The 17736-nt window shown below is 45.8% G+C and overlaps 1 protein-coding gene across 1 annotated transcript in view; it reads right to left on the bottom strand.

The window, feature by feature from the left end:
* Window positions 1–4408: 4408 nt before the first annotated feature.
* The window catches only part of TTLL4 (tubulin tyrosine ligase like 4), a 35449-nt gene continuing 22121 nt past the window's right edge, over window positions 4409–17736 (bottom strand). The window contains exons 5-19 of the mRNA XM_054585654.1: window positions 15593–15714; window positions 15043–15153; window positions 14626–14702; window positions 13709–13900; window positions 13526–13608; window positions 13166–13294; window positions 11713–11835; window positions 11325–11423; window positions 10901–11035; window positions 10053–10187; window positions 8659–8761; window positions 7814–8024; window positions 7599–7669; window positions 7169–7254; window positions 4409–6621 (exon numbers count right to left, since the gene is read on the bottom strand). Coding sequence (XP_054441629.1) covers window positions 6459–6621; window positions 7169–7254; window positions 7599–7669; window positions 7814–8024; window positions 8659–8761; window positions 10053–10187; window positions 10901–11035; window positions 11325–11423; window positions 11713–11835; window positions 13166–13294; window positions 13526–13608; window positions 13709–13900; window positions 14626–14702; window positions 15043–15153; window positions 15593–15714 — 1840 coding nt within the window. The 3' untranslated portion in view covers window positions 4409–6458. The remainder of the gene's footprint in view (window positions 6622–7168; window positions 7255–7598; window positions 7670–7813; window positions 8025–8658; window positions 8762–10052; window positions 10188–10900; window positions 11036–11324; window positions 11424–11712; window positions 11836–13165; window positions 13295–13525; window positions 13609–13708; window positions 13901–14625; window positions 14703–15042; window positions 15154–15592; window positions 15715–17736) is intronic.

The following is a 17736-nucleotide window of genomic DNA, read 5'->3' on the forward strand; positions in this document are numbered from 1 at the left end:
CTTCGGTCCTATTGGTTGAAATAGGATTCCAGGAACTCTTTTATAAGGTCTGGCTCAGCTGGCAGAAACATACTGCATACAGACAGTTCAGCACCAGCTTCTCCATGAAGTACAGTTTGTGTGAGAGGCCCCTTGCAGAAATGGCTGCTAGGCTCTGTTTAAAATTTGAACCCAGAAGCCCTTCTTAGGAGGTGTCCTTTTTTCCCCCCCTCAGGGTTCACACCTTTATCGTTACGTAATGCTCCCACTTTGTCTTTTATTACAGTCTTACTTTTAAAGTTGATTTTGTCTGACATAACTATACCAGCTTTCTTTTCCACTTGCATGGAATATCTTTCTCCATCCTCTCATTTTCAATCTGTATGTCCTTGTAGGCAGCAAAGGAATTACTCTTGTTTTTTCCTAATCCATTCAGCTATTCTATGCCTTTTGATTTGAGAATTTAGTCCCCATACATTTGAAGTAATTATTGCTAGGTATGTACTTGTCATTTTTTTTTCCTGGCTGTTTTCGTAGTCTCTCTCTATTCCTTTCTTCTCTCTTTCCTTGTGGTTCCATTACTTTGTTAAAGCTTTTTTGTTCTGAGTATTTATTGTGTTTTTTGCTTTGTGGTGCCATGAGGTTCATATATGACATCTTATGTATATAACAGTCTATTTTGAGAGCCACTTACATTTGGGGAACACATTCCAAAACTCTGTATTTTGACTTCCTCCATTTTTAATGTCAAATTTGACATCTTACGTGTCCTTTAGCTAGTATTGTGGCTTTCACTTTTTTGTCTTTTGAACCTTTACATTATTCCCTTTATAAGGATTAATTCATTACCTTTACTACTTTTTATGAGATTTTTACTTTGGTATGTTTTTTTGTTATTAATTAGTGCCATGTCTTTCCAGCTGCTTTTAACATTTTCTTTTTTTGTAAGGCCAACATTTTTTGTAAGGCTGTAGTTTGTTCCTTTTTATTGTTGAGTAGTATTGCAAACCAGTTTATCTTGAGGCATTTAGGTTGTTTCTAATTTTTATTTATTTATTTTATTTATTTATTTATTTTTTACTGTGAATAAAGCTGCAATAAACGTTTTTGGTGGACATGATTTCATTTGTGAGGGAGTTGGGATAGGATACCTAGGAGTGGAATTGCTGAGTCATAGGTAAATATAAGAAACTTCTAGTGTTCCACAGTAATTGAAACATTTTACTCTCAACCACCAATCATATGTGAAAGCCTTAATTGCTGCACATCCTCTCCAACATTTGGCTTTGGCTGCCTTTTTAACTATTCTAGTGTTATCCCATTGTGGTTTTAATTTGAATGTGTCATGAAATGACACTTTGTCCTTTTGTAAAAAAATCAACTCTACTTACTTGCATACAATAAAACCCATCTTAAGTGTGTAATTTGATAAGTTTGGACAAATGTATAGTCAAGATAAAGACTATTTCCAGTGCACCCCTTTATAGTCAATCCCCTCCCTCCTCTATAGTCGCTGGCAACCACTGATGCTGCTTTTTGTCACTACAGTTTGTCTTTTCTACAATGTTAATAAATGGGATTATAAAATATGTAATCTGGCTTGTTTCTGGCTTTTTTCACTTAGCCTAATGCTGCGATTCACCCATGTTGTTGCATGTATTGGTTTATTCCTTTTTTATACCTAAGAGGTATTGAACAGATATATCACAATTTGTTTAATTTACTAGTGGTTGGATATTGGGGTGGCTGTTTTTACTGTTATGAATAAAGCTTCTGTGAACACTTGCATACAAGAGCAAATTGCTGGGTCATGATATTTAAGAGTGCCTCACTTTATAAGAAACCACCGAGCTGTTTTCTAAAGCACCATTTTGTGTTCCCACCAGCAATGTATGTGGTCCAGTTACTCCCTATTTTCAGTCTTCTTTGAGCCATTCTATTGTGTAAGTAGTGTCATAGTTTCTTTTTTTTTTTTTTTTTTTTTTTTGCTTTTTAGTCTCCTTTTCCCCCTTCAAACCCTTGTGTAGGGGACTGGCTTTCAATAGATCGCAGTGAGGGAGCAGCTCTGTTGCAGAGCAACCCTGACTCTGAAGCAGGTCTTCTATGGTTTAGCACCAGGTTCCCCAAAAGCAAGCACTGAGTGACATGCGAGGCGAAAGTCTCCTTTCCAGCTGGGCCCTTTCTCTGGAGAGGCTCGCTGCTCGGGACGCAGTCCAACATGCCCCTGCACCACCTGGGGGGCACTTGGCCACCTGCTTGCAGAACAGCGGGGTACCAGTGAACCAAAGTTCAGCCACATTGCCCTATCATTATGCCTTGGTGGATTCTGACTTAGAGGTTCAGTCATAACCTCACAGATGGTACCTTCATCCCACTGGCTCTTTAGCCAAGCATATACCCAAGATGTCTGAGCCTGTCATTAAAGTTTCAGCTGCATTTCCCTGACAACTAATGTTAGTGTTCCAACCTTTATCTTGATTAAATCCTCCAGTTTGGGATTCCATGGATATAATCAAAGTATATTTTATCATAGTTTTGTAATAGTAACATGCTATTATAACTATTTTAGGAAGAAATGTTTTTGGTGGTGGTAACAATTTTGTCTGTTTTAGAATCTATTTAAAATCCACACTATGTATCAGGCACTTTTCTAGGTGCTTTACATACTTTCATTTTGTCTACATAACCCACCTAACTATCCTGTGAAGTAGGCTTTCATCTCCCCATTTTACTAATAGAAACTTAGATTGAATGTTTTCAAAACTGTGCTGGCTTTTGCCATGAGTCTCTAGCATTCTATGTATCTCAGTCCATTATATAATAAAGACACAAATGGGTTTTGAAAACAGCTACCCTGCCACTACTGACCCTTCCTGTATTCTTTCACCCATGAGACATCTGCCAAGAACAAAAGACTGCCAGCAGCTTTCCTCGCCTCAAAGCTTAGGAAAGGTCAAGTCGAATAAGCCTTGATATGAATGAGGGTGCAAACTCTCAGTGGGGAGGAGCACCTGAGGCCAAGGGTTGTTCCAGGGCTGGATCAGAATCTCAAGTGGCATGAAATGGAGCACCATAGTCACATAACTCTGGAAACCATCAATGCTTCTATGCCTCAAAGCAGTTAGGACATTCAAACAGTGGACAGCCGAGCCTTAGCCTTAAAGGACAAATCCAGAGGAAGCCAGGAGGAGAGGTCTCCTAGCTGTCTCTGGGCAACTTCTTCAACTGACATGGGAAAGGAATGAACCGTGTACCCGAATCGTCAACCTCCGTCACTGGCCCTATGTTTGATGGCCCTGGGAGGCATCCAGGTGTGTCCTTTGGCTAGGGTGACTAAACAGCTTGGAATCAGAATGAACCTGCAATGACAACTGTTTGTTGGCAGAGCTGTTGGGTTGGTGTGTGTGTTCTTTGGCTCCAGCTGGAGTTCAAGGTCCCTTTTCTTTTGTTTACCATGCTCCTCCCTTTTCCAGTCACTGGGCACCCATTGCTCCCTTGGGGTTTTTTTGTTTGTTTTTTTAAATCAAAGCTTCTCCTGGGGTAAGACAGTAATTTCATTCCATTCACATACTTCAAATGCTGATGTGCTTCCTTACCCAGGGAGCTTGCAATTCTGTGAACTATTTAACCAAAGAAATAAATCCCCAACACAAAGTGCAACAGAATGAATGATAGTGTTTCTGTGTGCCCGGGGTGAAGGTGAAGGTCTAAAGCCTGTTCTGGAACTTCTCCACCTCCAAAAGGCTCTACAGCGGCTTCCCTCGTGTAAAAGGTTCTATAGTTCTTGCCTGCCTTCCCCTACCCAAAGCAAGTTTCAGAGAGCAAATGGAGGGAGGGGTAACCATGAAATAAGGGCCCTCTAAGTCCTAAGTGCTTTGACTATGTTTTACTTAATTTTCATAATCCTGCAGTGCATGTGTGTAGGTATCATGTTCATATTAAAAAAAACACTTTAAAAAATTAAATGGCAGCTGAGGTCAAAGAGCAGAACTGAGATTTGAACCCAAGGTCAGCCATGCTCGCTTCCTATCACAACGCCACCTCTTTGTTAGTATTCACTCTAAGTCACTTAGTTTTTTACCAATACTGAGTGACTCTGAGGTAAACAGCAATAGTCACCACCCTCCCTGCCTTCTACGTCAAATCCTTACTCCAGTGCTTCAGAAATACTCCGTACTGCATGCCCCTTTCTCCAAACAGGGACTGCGTAAGTTATCAACTTAGGAAACCAACATGTTCTGACATTTATTCTACCATACCCCCAAAATTTAAACGTTCAAAGAATCCCATAACTTCTTCAAAATTCCTTATTTAGATGAGTACCTTATCCTGTGGGTATTTGTTGCTAAGTATGGATGCTGAATGCTTAATAAGCCAGATTTAATTTTCTCTCAAGGGTGAAAGGGAAATAGGATACCTAAGTCCCATTCCTTCTTCCACCCAGCAAAACACATCAGATATTCAAATATGACTAAGATTAAAAACAATGTATGTATAAACAGGTTTTAAACCACTAAGAACTCTCTATTTTCATCAGTCATTTAATTTCTTAAGTCCTACCCACCCGGCCCACACTTCCATTGTGCTGAAATGCTGGTTCCCTCTCCGGTCAGGCGGATGGACACGGGCTGGCTGTGCTGTCTGGGGATTCTCGGAAGGCAGACCAAAGAACCGAAGCTGGCTGCCAAGGGCCAAAGCAGCTCAGGCAGGCCTCTATACCTAAGCCCGTGACCAGAGGATGAGACACAAAACTGCTGAGGCAGGTGGCTAGTTTTCTTAGGAAGGCTGCTTACTGTCCTTGACACAAGGTTCATTGTGACATTTTTGCATTGAGGTAGGACAAGAAGGAGTTGGCTTCAATGACTTCTGCTGGGCCTCAATTTGAAGTCCTTACTACTGAGCCGCAGAAGCTGCCCCAGGACTCTGCCACCAAGCTTCCTCCCCAACTGTCCACACGGCCTTCACGCTGGCCAGCACAGCCACCTACTTGTGCGGCCTTACTTAGCCAGGCTGCTTAGTGATTGTTCCATGGCTCCACCCCAGCTTGCCACAGAACACCAGGAGCCATGAAACAGGGTAGCTCAGAGAACGAAGGCAGAGCCCAGGGTGGGACTGTGAGCAGAGCTTCCTGCCTGATGTACAGCGGGGAAAACTTGGCCTTCACGCACAGGGGCCAGTTGGCTTCCTGTTTGGCCTTGCTGCTAGAAAAGCGAAGCGAAGCGATTACAGGGCTGGGGAGGGGGCAGGCAGCAACCAAGAAGTGCCAAGTTAAGGAGTGGTGTAGTTCACGTGAAAACCACCTTTCTGATCCCACTCTCCCAGCTTGTACCCCCTGGGCTCCACCTTGCCCCAGGGGAGAGAGAAGGAGGCCTTCTAGTTCAGGTGCTCGTGTCCTTGGAGATCTCTGTCTGTACAGTTCACTCACTCAAACGTTTATTGAACAGTCACTGTTTTACTGAGTCTTGGAGAGGGAGGTAGATTCAGTTAAGAGCACAAGGGTTTAGCCAGCAGTCTGACTGGAAGCCCATCCTGCAATGGTAACTGCTCCTGAAACCTCTCTGCCACCCCAACTGCCTCTGCTTGTCCTAGTGACCCATGAGCCAGGCCCGCTAATCAGAGACAGCGCAAGGAGTAAACAGAACAGGAGCCTTCCTGTGCGTTGTGGGGAAATCACAGTTTTTCCCACTCGCCCACAGGGCTGTGTCCTTCCATATATGGACACAGGCAACCAACTAGGATTATCTAGGCTCCTTCACTGGGGCTGTAGGAAATTCACAAAGTTCACAGAACCTCTTACTCTCCAAAAACCAAGAGCTGAAGAGGTAACATCCATGATTTAGAAGTCTAGAAGACTGACCAAGTAGTAATATGAGGTCAGACTAAGAAGGCCAAGGGCTACTGCCTGGGTGGATCTATGAAAAGACAAGTGGTCTAGAGGTGGTGAAGCTCCCAAGACTAGCATGACAGGAAATGCTTTCATCACGTCATGGCCTCTCCCTGTCTACCGAAGAAGTCTGGAGGTTTCTGAAAGTGGCTCCTCAGCACAGAGGGGGAGGGAAGGAGAGAGGGTGAGAAGTGAGGAAATGTGAACCTTCAGAGGAACCTCCTCAGTTACAAAGGGCTTCAGGCCTGTTTTCTCCTCTTGAACTCTAGTTCAATCAGTGCACCAAGGCCTAAAACAAACCACACATGGCTCTCTGAAGGTAGAAACCAAACCCTGCTTTATAAGGCTAAGTGGCCATCATTGGCTTCTCTGCTGAGATATGAGGTACCAGCCAGTGAACCTTCCTCACCTTCTCCCCATCCCCACCACCCTGCCAGCCCTCCAGATACCCATCTCTCTAATTCATCAACCTCAAAAAAATACTCTGAAGAGGGGCAAGGTAGAGGGGGTAGGGACTCAGGCTGGCCGATAGGCCACGTCCTGTGAGGTAGCTAACGCTGGTGCTCCTGAGCAGGGGCTAGTGAAAAGAGGCCAGTCATGGGCTCACAGCAGCCAGGAGGGAGTCACCGGTTGACTGGGAAATGGGGGAAGCAGAGAATCTCGAAGTCTTCCCAGAGTACTTGCTCACAGGTAGCACCTGCATGGAAAGGCTAGGCTCTTTGCTGGTGTCCTCGCTGTCTTTTGAGGAAGTAGATTTCCTGGGAAAAGAGGAAAAAAAGACAAACATGGGTCTTCTTGGGCTTGGGTGTAGTCCCATCTTCAGAGAGTGGAATGATTTCCTCAGAGGAGCTGTGTTTTCTGAAGGGAATGGGGACAAAGAAATGGCTGAGCTTCAACTTGTGATCTGCCTTCAGAGTCTGGACCAGGTCTTCATGACATTACAGTGTCACTGACACAATTATATGCAGGTATGAATAATCATAAAATAGATTTTAGTTATCGGAGGGGTTGAGAGCTTAAGTGTAGGTGTGGATGTGTGTGAGGGTAGGAAGGCTAACGATTTCCTACAGCGAGTGAGTACGGCTGAAAGCGGCCCCTTCCGCAGATGACTCTGCTCAGCAAAGCTTCCTGGCCATACCAAGGAGATCCACCAGGAAGATCTCATAATCTGGGAGGAGGGAAAGGAACAAAACTCCCTAAACTCACACCATTAATATAGTATTATAAGGCAACTGTAATTAAAATTCTTTTTTAAAGTCTTCGAACTCCCACCCAACACCCTCCCTGCACCCAGGCGGCACTCACCCCAGCTTGCCAGTCTCTGATTTGTGTAAAGCACCGAGCGTCACGTCACCCTTTGGGACAGTCAGAAGTGATGTCGGGAGAGACCACTAAAAGCAAAGGCAACGATGAGACTCAGCTGTCTGGGGTCTTGGCACGCTCTCCCAGCTCCGCCTTTGAGTGACGATCATGGGCTCTCCCCTCCCCTACCCTCAGGCCTGGGCCCGTATGGGAAAAGGTCTTGGTTTCTTCTTATTCAGACAAAAGGCTGAGGCCAGAAAGCACTTTTGGACCCTTGAAATGTAGGTACCCAGGGAATCCTAGAGCCAATCATTCCTTTGACAAGGGATCAGTGAGAGCACCTGGACCCACGCCCCACCCAGGCGGCACTCCTCAGGCAGGAGAGGGGAGCCTGAGACAGGGCTGACCCCTCCCTCCCAATGGCATCACTCACCAGTGGAGCAGAATCAGAGATGGCTCCTGTGTGGAACCCTTTGTAGCACCAACTCCGAAGCAGATCTACTCCTAGGACAAGATTAGCAGGGGTGGGACTTAAGAGGGTGGAATTAACCGGCCAATTCTTTTTGCCAGGAAGGCCCATTTCCTGGTCTATAGGGATTTAATCTCTCACTAAACATCAGCTTCCTGTGGGCAGGGGGGACACATCACCTTTGAGCTTGTTGCCATGGTACTTCTGTTCCCATTGGGTGGTGAGAATGTTGAAATATCGTGGCTGCTCAAAAAAACGGAGATAGCGAGAAGAGATCCGAGAAGGAAAAATTCGTTCAAACTGACCCCGGCGAGAAAACTCATCCTCCATCTGGACCAGAACCCGAACGTCATCTGGTGTCAGGACATCCAGCACAGATGCATAGAAGTCCTATGGCCCAAGGAACATGGATGAAAAGGGCATGACAAAAAATATAAGCCGGAGGCAGAGAATCAAGAAGCTAGGGGGCAGTGAGCACCACGCGGGTCCCAGGGCCCCAGGGTTCTTAGGGGACCACCAAGGCAGCCTGGTAGACCAGCTCTGGACCTCACCTGTTCCCAAGTCCACTGAGCCTCACTGGGGATGAAGATACTCTTGGTCAGGGTCAGGGGAGCCACGGGGGCACAGAGGTTCAGTGATTTGTCTGATGGGATCACTGTTAGGATCCGGCAACTCAGACCGTGCAATAGCCTGTGTCTGCCACTCTTTCATCGGGCTCCCCCACCTGCTCTGAGCCAAGCCTTCCAGGGGCTCGCTGCATCTCAGGGAAAGAAACCCAAAGGGGCTACAGCTCTGAGAACAAGGGTGGGCTAGTACAGCCTTTTCCCAAGAGCAGTGGTTCTTTAACACATGATAAAGGCCACCGTCTCTCTCCTAGAATGATGTGCATGCCAATGGGTCTCTGCATGCCAAGGGGACTGTGGGCCTGAGTTAGAAAACTCTGCCCTAGACTGGTTGCCCTGGGGTTCCAAATGTTTGCACAGGGAAGCTTTCTGCTGGCACTGGGGAGAAGGTAATCTCCTACCTGATCAGGAATTTTCTGCGTCAGGTAATAGGCTTTCTTTAACTTCTGTGCAGTGAATTGCTCCGGGGCCATCCAACATTTGTCCCTGGAGAAGCTAGGCAGGCTAGGGAGGGGGGTGAGAAGGGGGAAAGAGTAAGATCAGCAGCTTCAAACCTGAGGACATATGGAAAGAGGGTCCAGCCTAGGAAGATAGCCTTCTCAAGAAAAGACAGAGAAATATGGACAGATGTTACTTGAGAAGGTCAGACTGCAATATACTCCATTCAAGCACCTGAGAGTCAAAGCAAGTATCATGGAAGAACTTAAGGAGTACAAAGTGTCAATATTTCAATTGTTTTTTTAAAAAAACACCCTGGAATAATTGCTGTGCACTTCAGTTTAGTTTAATTTAGTGACCACTTAGTAAATACCCAACTCAACCCTATAGCTACGTGATCCTGGACAAACTACTTGACCTCCCTGCACCTCAATTTCACCATTCACAGAACTGCAATGACTACCGAGGCACAAACATGGCCTCCAAGGAGATCAAGGGATGGCAGGTGTCAAATGACACATAACTGTAGCACACAGCCAAACATGAGTCTCTAAGGCATGGTGGGGAAAGCAAGTTTTGTAACGGGCAACATAGGAATTGAATTCCAGCTCTACCCCTTTGTAGCTGAATAACCCTGGACGGGCTACTAAATCCCAGTGATGTTCTGTAAACTAAGGATACCAGTATCAGCCTCATGGGGCTGCTGCAGGGATGAGCTTATAGATGTGTGTAAAGTTTTTCCTTACACATAGCAGTACTGACTAAATATTGGCTCTTTCCTCAAGAGTGGTTCTGAGGGGTCTGGGGTATGGAGGAGAGAGCCCGCTGAGTTGGCTCTGTGAGCATGCTGCCTTGAGGTAGACTTTGATGGATGGGAGGAGTGAAAACAGGGAAGTCTGGCTGCGGGGGATTTCAGGAAGAAACCCCATGAGCAAAGGAGGGGGCACTATGGGGAAACAATAAGAGGCAACAAATGTGTCAGAGAGGAGACTAGATTAACTGACCTTTAGGGGTCCAACCCTGAGGATCTTTGAACAGTTTGGTTTGTCAGAACATGGAAACCAGAAGAGGAGTAAAGGGAAGGGTACCTGGGAAAAGGAGGCTGGGGCTTTGAATACCCACGGGAGGAGCTGAAAGCTGAGTGCCCAGGCCCTACAGAGGTTCTTGAGTAGGTGAGCAGCATAACCAAATGCGCTTTTAGAGGCACAGAGGGGGCAGAGGTGTGTGGGTAGACTACAGGGGCATAGCAAGCAGCACAGGAGACCAAGCAGGTGGCAGCGCCCGGACTTCACTCCTCACACCCATGACGGGGCTGTTCACGCTGCCAGCCGAGCCACAGAAAAGCAAGGAGGCTGACCTGGTGGTGGAGCTGCTGGAGCTGCTGGAGCTGGAAATATCCTCTGTGTTGGGCAGGACAAAGCCTGCCAGGTTCAGAAGGTCACGGATCATCTGGCCTTTGATGCTGATGTCCAATGGAGAGTTGGAGTGGAGGCTGCAAGGAAAGGATGCAAAGAGTGCTAAAAATACACTCCAACACTGTTTCCAATTATATGTCCAAGTCAGTGCTAGTCCCATGTACTCCCTGGCTTCCGCGGGAGCAAAGGACTCTGACATTCAAACTCATGAGCACCATCATGGGGATCTTCTTACCCACAGATAGAGAATAACCTTAGTCAGGGTGGTTCTTGCCCAAGACTTTCGTTTACTAGTGGAAAGAAAGTGGTGGCAAGTTCAAAACACAATTTTAAAAAATTTTTAAAATATGTTTATTGATTTTAGAGAGAGTTGAAGGGAGAGTGAGAAAGAGAGAAAGAAAGAGAGAGAGAGAGAGAGAGAGAGAGAGAGAGAGAGAGAGAGAGAGAGAGAGAAGCATGGATTGGTTGCCTCCCATACGCTCCTTGACCTGGGATCGAACCCACAATCTAAGTGTGTGCCCTGAATGGGAACCTTTTGGTGTACAGAACAACATTCCAATCAACTGAGCCACACAAGCCAGGGCCAAAAGAACAATTTTAAATAGCCTCTCTCCATCCTCAAAAAACCCTGAGATAATGGCAAAGAATGAATAAATGAGCAGATATAGAAGGGAAAACACAAATTTTAATGAAGGAAAGGTCTTCCCAAAGTCAGCAAGACTGGAGTGGAAACAGGATCACAAGGCTAAAGAAAGGGCTCCACTGTGAGTGCCCTGAGACCACCACCTACCTCGGGGAAATGTTGACTTCCAGGACCCAGGGCTTAAGGTTCTCATCCAGCATGATGTCAAAACCAAAGAGCTCATGGCAACTATAAGGCCGTCGCACATACATCTTCAGCAAGCTGGTCACGTAGGGTTCTGACCTGGTCACAGGGAGAAGGAAAGCCTTACCCAGAGCTGCTCTGACCATGGGGTGGCCCAAAGATGGGAGAGCAGAAGCAACCCAGAAAAAAGCAGCTTTCGGGAGAGGCCTCTGCTCTGGGGCCAGCTTCTAGGATGGGTTTCAGTAGAGGAGCAGCATTTAATTCTATCCACTCCTTCTTATTCCCTGTTCTCAGCATGGTCAAAAGGCTGGAGCACATCCGTGTGGAACCCACGAGAAAAGAGGGCATTCAGTGGCAGGCCCTGCACCAGGGTGGCAGCGTGACTCACGAGATGATGGTTTTGACAACAACATCCTTTATCTTCTCCCAGATGGCATCACTATTGACTCCCTTCTGGCTCAGGTAGTTCCACAAAGCCTTCAGTGCCCTGCAACGTGGGAAGACAGGGCGGGAGTATTTGGGGTTATATTCTATGAATTGAGTGAGGAGGAGAAAGAAAAAAATAAAAAGCACAACAGTATTTTCTTCATATCTCTTTTGATGTTTTAAATAAAGACAGAGATGAGCCTGGATGCAATTCAGAATTGCCAAGTGTTTATGTCATTGTTCTTTGGGTCTTGCATTAACCTTCCATTCACCATCTCCCTGAACCTCCCCAAGCCCCTGAGCCCTGTGCTCCTCTAGGTCTCTACTTCATGGGGACACTGTCTAGGTACCATTTGTGGCCCTGGCAGGCCGTTTCGTCTGCATTAGCCTGGTATTCAGTATTCTTTTTATTAACGCTGTAGTTGGTCAGGTGCATGAATTTGTTGCCAAGGCTCTTCATGGAAGGGGAATACCTGCAAATAAGGAGGACAAAGGCAGGGGTAAGAAGGTGAGAGAGTCAGACAATGGTCCAAACATTTTCCCAAACCCTGAGGAGGAAAAGGACAAGTGGACAGATCTTTTCGGATGCACAAGAGCCTCACAACTATGTCTTTGGTAAGGTTTCTAGAACACCGCAGCTAAACTCCTCTCCTTTATCCACCTCAGCCCTGCAGGAAGACCCTCCCCCAGATTCAGTGAAGTAGAGGACCTCCTTATTTCTCATTCTTCATGTGATATTAAATTCATGATAAGAGATACATATACCCATCTCTGTCCCCAACTCCTGACAGAGTTGCTGAAACTCTCATAAAATCCTAAGTGTTAGGAACACTGGGAGCACCTTTTGTTCTAACATTTGGCCTCTGGCCCTGGTTCTTGGCACAGGCCTCCTGAAACCCGTATGGTGCGCTGGGTAATAAGTGTGTTTTGTTCTTACGGGGAGCTTTGGGGTGGGCTCCTAGATGAGGGCGGGGCACCAGAAAGACTAAGCCAGGATCAGAAGCTTGGAATTTTCAGCCTGGCCCCCCATTCTCTTGAGAAGGGAAACAGGCTGAAAATGGAGTTAATGACCCATCATGGCTATGCGACAAAGCCTCCATAAACTCCCAGAAGTATGGGGTTCGGAGAGCTTCCGGGCAGGTGAGCATGTGGAGGTGTTGGGAGAATGGTGCGCCCAGAGAAGAAATGAAATCTCTGCACCCCTCCCCATGTTCCTTGCCCTATATATAGCTTCTGTCTGGAGTTCATCTGTATCTTACTTACATTCTTTTATAATCAACCAGTAAACATAAGTACACTATTTTCCTGAGTTTTGTGAGCCACTCTACCAAGTTAACGGAACCTGAGCAGGGGGTCATAGGAACTTCTGATTTACAGCTGATGGGTCAGAAGCAGCACCTGTGGCAACCTGGCCTTGTGACTGGCATCTGAAGTGGGCAGTGGGGACCCTTGAGATGCCGAGCCTTTAACCTGTGGCATCTGATGCTACCTCCAGAAAGATGGTGTCGGAATTGAGTTATATTGTAGGACACGCAGCAGGTATTGCAGAGATTAGCTTGGTGAATGGGAAAAACACCATATATATGGTGACCAGAAGTGTCAGGAGCAAAGTGTTTTGTGTAAAACGAGATACAAAGGCGGAAAGGAAGACCAGGTTTTCCCATATATCCCACCTTCTCTTTCAGTAATAGAAACTACCAAAACATGTGTTATTTTTCTGTTTGGGTGTCTTCCAGTTTCCCTTCCTCTCAGGAAAACAAACCCCCAATGCTGTTAGGGTGACACCTGACCACCACCACATACTTGCAACTGGCAAAACGGACGAGTCCATCTGAAAAGAGGTAAATCCGTAGAGGATCATAGGAGGTGACGTAAACATAGATGCGCAGATCAAATTTGCTGCCACTGATGAGGTAGGGTTTGTGTAGATACCTACATAGGGAAAGGCCAGCTTCAGGAATGAGACAGATGAGACAGGGCTCAGTGGGTAACTGAGCCACAGCAAAAGCCAGCCAACAGTCCCTGAGATGAAGATTTAGAACATCTGGCTGAGGAGGGAATTTGGCTGGGAGGACCAAGGGCAGGAGAACATGGTAAAAAGGGAACCTCCAGGGTGAGGAAATGAGGAAATGGGCTTGTGAGCGGAGCTGGAGGCAGACCCACCTCTGTACAAGAAGGGGTCGTCGCTTGGGGAGCTGACTCCACTTGTGGATGACCTGGATGCCAATTCCTCGAGCGGATGCTGGCTAGAAGTCAAGTGCAAAGGAGGTGAGATTTGCTCATGGCCAACACTCTGTTGTTCTCGCTCTCAGACAATGGCCTTCTTCCCCACTGTGACCCACTCACTGGTTTAACAATCCACTTTTGGCGGCTGCTGCTCTCCCAGGCTTTGCGCAGGAGCTTGGCATCCTGGGGCAGGATAAAGGACTGGGGGAAGAAACTGAACTCCTTCTTGCCAAAGCGGCTCTGCATGCGGGATAGGTTCCGCCATAGCCGGTCCTTTCGCCCAATTTGGAATGAACCTGGGAAGTGGTTTAGCTACAGGAGGGACAAAGGGCGAGAGCAGGGAGAGGACCCAGGTAAGACCATGGGGAAGCTGGCAGGACTCACTACTCCATTCCAACTTCCTCAGCAACTTTCTAAGCACCTGTTTCATCTTGTTATCACTGTCTCATGAGCCTCACTCAAGTGTTCAGCTGTTAAGCACTCACCAAGAGAGGATTAAAACACAAACAAAACAAAATTTAGTGACTTCTAGGAGCTGATAGTTCATGACATATAATAGTGATTAAGGCAGACATGCTATCCACCTTACCTAAAATGAAAAAGCTGGTAAGTCTTTTTCTATGACAGTGTATAGGACAAAGACAGAAGAACACCTAGCCTTCACTGAGGATGCCGGCAAGGGACCCATTTGTTCCAAAGTGACACCAGAGTCCCCTTTATACATATTCAGCTTGGGGGAAGGGAGGTAAAGCGCAGTGGTTATAGGAGAAACTTAATAAACTGAAAGCAGACGCTGGACCTCAAGACACATTAGAGAATAAAGTGTCCTCGAGAGGCTGCAACGGCCCATGTCACTGCAGCTGAACACTAGGTGGGCGTGAACTGCGAGGGTCTCACACTGCCCCCTCTCCTGCGCTCTGTCCACTCCCCCATGAGCCTTCCTGACTTCTTTGTGTCATCCACCTCTTCCCCCAATACTTATCTCCTTCTGTCTAGAACAAACCCCCAAAGAAAAGTGTCCCAGAAAGGGCTCCTACCTTCTGATGCCCCTGAATGGATCGGAAACTAGGAGACTTCATGTGGTGACCCCAGCAGCCCAGCCAGTCATCATTTCCTACAGAAGGCACATCAGAGAGTCAGCCCCTGGGACACAGAAAGGCCCAGAGGCCCCGGAAATACCCTGCGCCTGGGCATAGCTCCCAGGCCCTATTTTCTAAGAGTAACCATGGAGCTGTCCTACGCGAGGCTTGGGGGTCAGGGATAGAACAAAGGCCCTCTTTCTTGCAATTTTGAGGAATAAGCTCCCGCCCAAAGGGAGTTCGGAGCCATGTCCTCCTATGAGGCTGGCAACTTCAGGACAGGGTCCCACATAACAGGAGGTATCTAGGACTCTTCCTGCTCAAAGCCCATCTGTTGGGGCTGAGGACAGGATCACAGTAAGGCAAGTGACTCACTCTTGCTGATTTTGAAGTGCGACCGTCCAATGGTCTGCTTGACAATGTTGGGGGTCACTGTGCTCATCTTCCACCGGAGCAGCTTCCTCTGCTCCCAGGGAAGCTTCTCCACTAGGGAAAGTCGGGGTGGAGGGAGTGGAGAAGAGGAGAAGAGTTGTGGGTACAACAGGGAAAAGGTGGCACTACTGCTCAACTTTCTCTGGGTAGGCAAGTCACTAAGGGTGGTTCCCGATCAGAGTCTCAAAGGAGTACACTTTGGGGAAGAAAGTGGGAGGCACAGGAATGAGAAGCACAGAAAGCAGGGAAGGTTGAAAGGGGAAGAAACAAGGTTAGAGGGCAAGAATGAAGCAAAAGATTACGGGGTGGAGAAGGATCAGCTCAAGGGCAAACAAGAAAAAGGTCTCCCTATTGGACCAGTGAACCAGGAGGGGAACCGAGCACCATTAAAGCCGTTCTGGAAAGCCCCTCCCCACCCTTCCGCCACCTCCTCCCAGCTTCACTCGCGTCCCCCTGTAGGCTCTCCTGGGCTTACACACTTGGCCAGGTTTACCTTTCTCATCCCGAGTGCCAAAATAGATGGTAGGAGGCACGTTGGGAAAGAGACTGTAGATGAGGGCTGGCCGGACAACTTTCTCACTGGAAAGAGGTTTGGTCAGAGCCTCCACGCAGCCCCTAAGAAGAGAAACAGACACGCGGTTCAGAAAGGGAAAGTCACAGCCCTGAAGCACTGTTACTATTACACCTTATTTCTGTGGGGGCGCTTCTTTTAAATTGTACTTATATCACACAAAGACAAGTGCTTAATAATTATTTAGCAAATACTAATCAATAAGGTGCTAGGGCTAACAGCCACACCATGAAATGTCACCTAAAGACAAGGCTCTCCAATACTTCATCCTGTGACAAGCCACAGGCTGGGGAAATCCCTGAAGAGAACAGTTCTGAGAGCAGGCAGCAAGTCTGGGTGGACGCTAGTAGAGGAATATGCTACACTAAGTCAAAGAGAAATAAATGAAGAGAGAAAAAGAAGAACACGGAGAATTAAAAGAGAAAAAAAACCTAAAATGAGGCATAGAGATTTTTAAAAAGAAAAAGGGAAAAAAGCAACAGAAAGAAAAGAGTGATACTTCTAACGCATCTTATATTTACGTATCTCTGAAAAGAAACATGGCTGATTAATGCTCTTCTCTATTTGGGAAATAGATTGACACCAAGTTTTTATGTAACTGTGTGGGAACCTGGACCCACAGTTGTTTCAGCAATAGCTCAGCCAAGGCTACCTCAAGGGGCCTGAAACAGTGAATATCTCTACTATCAGGTACAAGCTGACAGACCCAGACCATTTCTTTAAATAGCACTGAGAACAGAGAGAAGAGTGTTACTCTCTGTACTGAGCTGGTATGACCCACACATACTGCTATTTAAGATTTATAAACTACTTAGTTTATAAAAAGCCATTCGGCATGCTATTTAGCAACACAACAGAAATATAGGCACTGTGTGTAAAACATGAGCCTTTTAAACCTTAGAAATTTTTAATGAATTTTATTGTGTCAAGTTAAATACTAATTGTCAATTTAATTATTCCAATTAATTTAACTGTTCCTCATTTCCAAAATATTTTACTTCAAAGACTTTTAATTTATTATCAGAATTTAAGGTCTGAAAATCAAGGAGAGTGAGTTAATTTAAAAACAAAGACAACTGAAATCAGACAATATTGTGTGTCAACTGCAACTGAAAAATAAAATGTTTTCAAAAGCATAGACAAGACAGGAATGTAAAATGGTACTGCCACTCCAGAAAACAGTTTTGGCAGTTTCTTAAAAAACTAAACATGCGCTCCTGGGTATCTATCTCAGAAAGATGAAGACTTATGTTCATGCAAAAATATATATATGATAGTTTATTCATAATAGCCTAAAACTTGAAACCACCCAAATATCCTTCAACAGGGGAATGGATAAACAAACTGTGATATGTCCATACCATGGAATGCTGCTCAGCAAGAAAAAAGGAATGAACTACTGATATGCGCAACAACCTGGGGCAGAGAATGTGCTGGGTAAAAAAAAGCCAATCCCAAAAGGTTAACATGACTATCATTCCATTTGTGTAACATTCTTGAAATGACAAAATTATAGAACAAATTAGTGGTTGCCAGGGGTTAAGAGGGAGGGAAGTAGGTGTGGCTATCAGAGCACCAGCAGGGATTCTTGCAGTGATGGAAATGTATGTTGACTAATATTAGTATCTTGGTTGTACTACAATATAACATAGTTTTGCAAGATGTTACCATCGGGGGAAACTGAGTGAAGAACTCTGGGATCTCTATGTATTATTTCTTATAACAGCATGTGAATCTATAACAGTCTCAAAATCAAAAGTTTTTTTAAAAAAGTTTAATAATAAAAAGACAGAAAATTTTTGTTAGCTGCCTCTCAAGTGTACTGGACTTGTCCTCAAGTGACTTGGCCTCTGATCTAGCAGTGCTACAAACCATGACCTTGCAATAGATACTTAACTTCTCTGGTCCTCGACTTTGACATCTGAAAAAAGAGGCTGGACTCGATGACCTCCATCTCTAAAGTTACATGATTCTTAGAAAAATAAATATGGAACTGGAAATGCAATAAACTATTACTGGGCAGAGAAAAAGACGCAATATTTTTAATGACCTTTCTGTAATAGCAG

This window comes from Pteronotus mesoamericanus, unplaced genomic scaffold (assembly GCF_021234165.1).
Source record: "Pteronotus mesoamericanus isolate MK-2021 breed Mesoamerican mustached bat unplaced genomic scaffold, CSHL_Meso_final contig_90, whole genome shotgun sequence".
NCBI classification, from domain to species: Eukaryota; Metazoa; Chordata; class Mammalia; order Chiroptera; family Mormoopidae; genus Pteronotus; species Pteronotus mesoamericanus.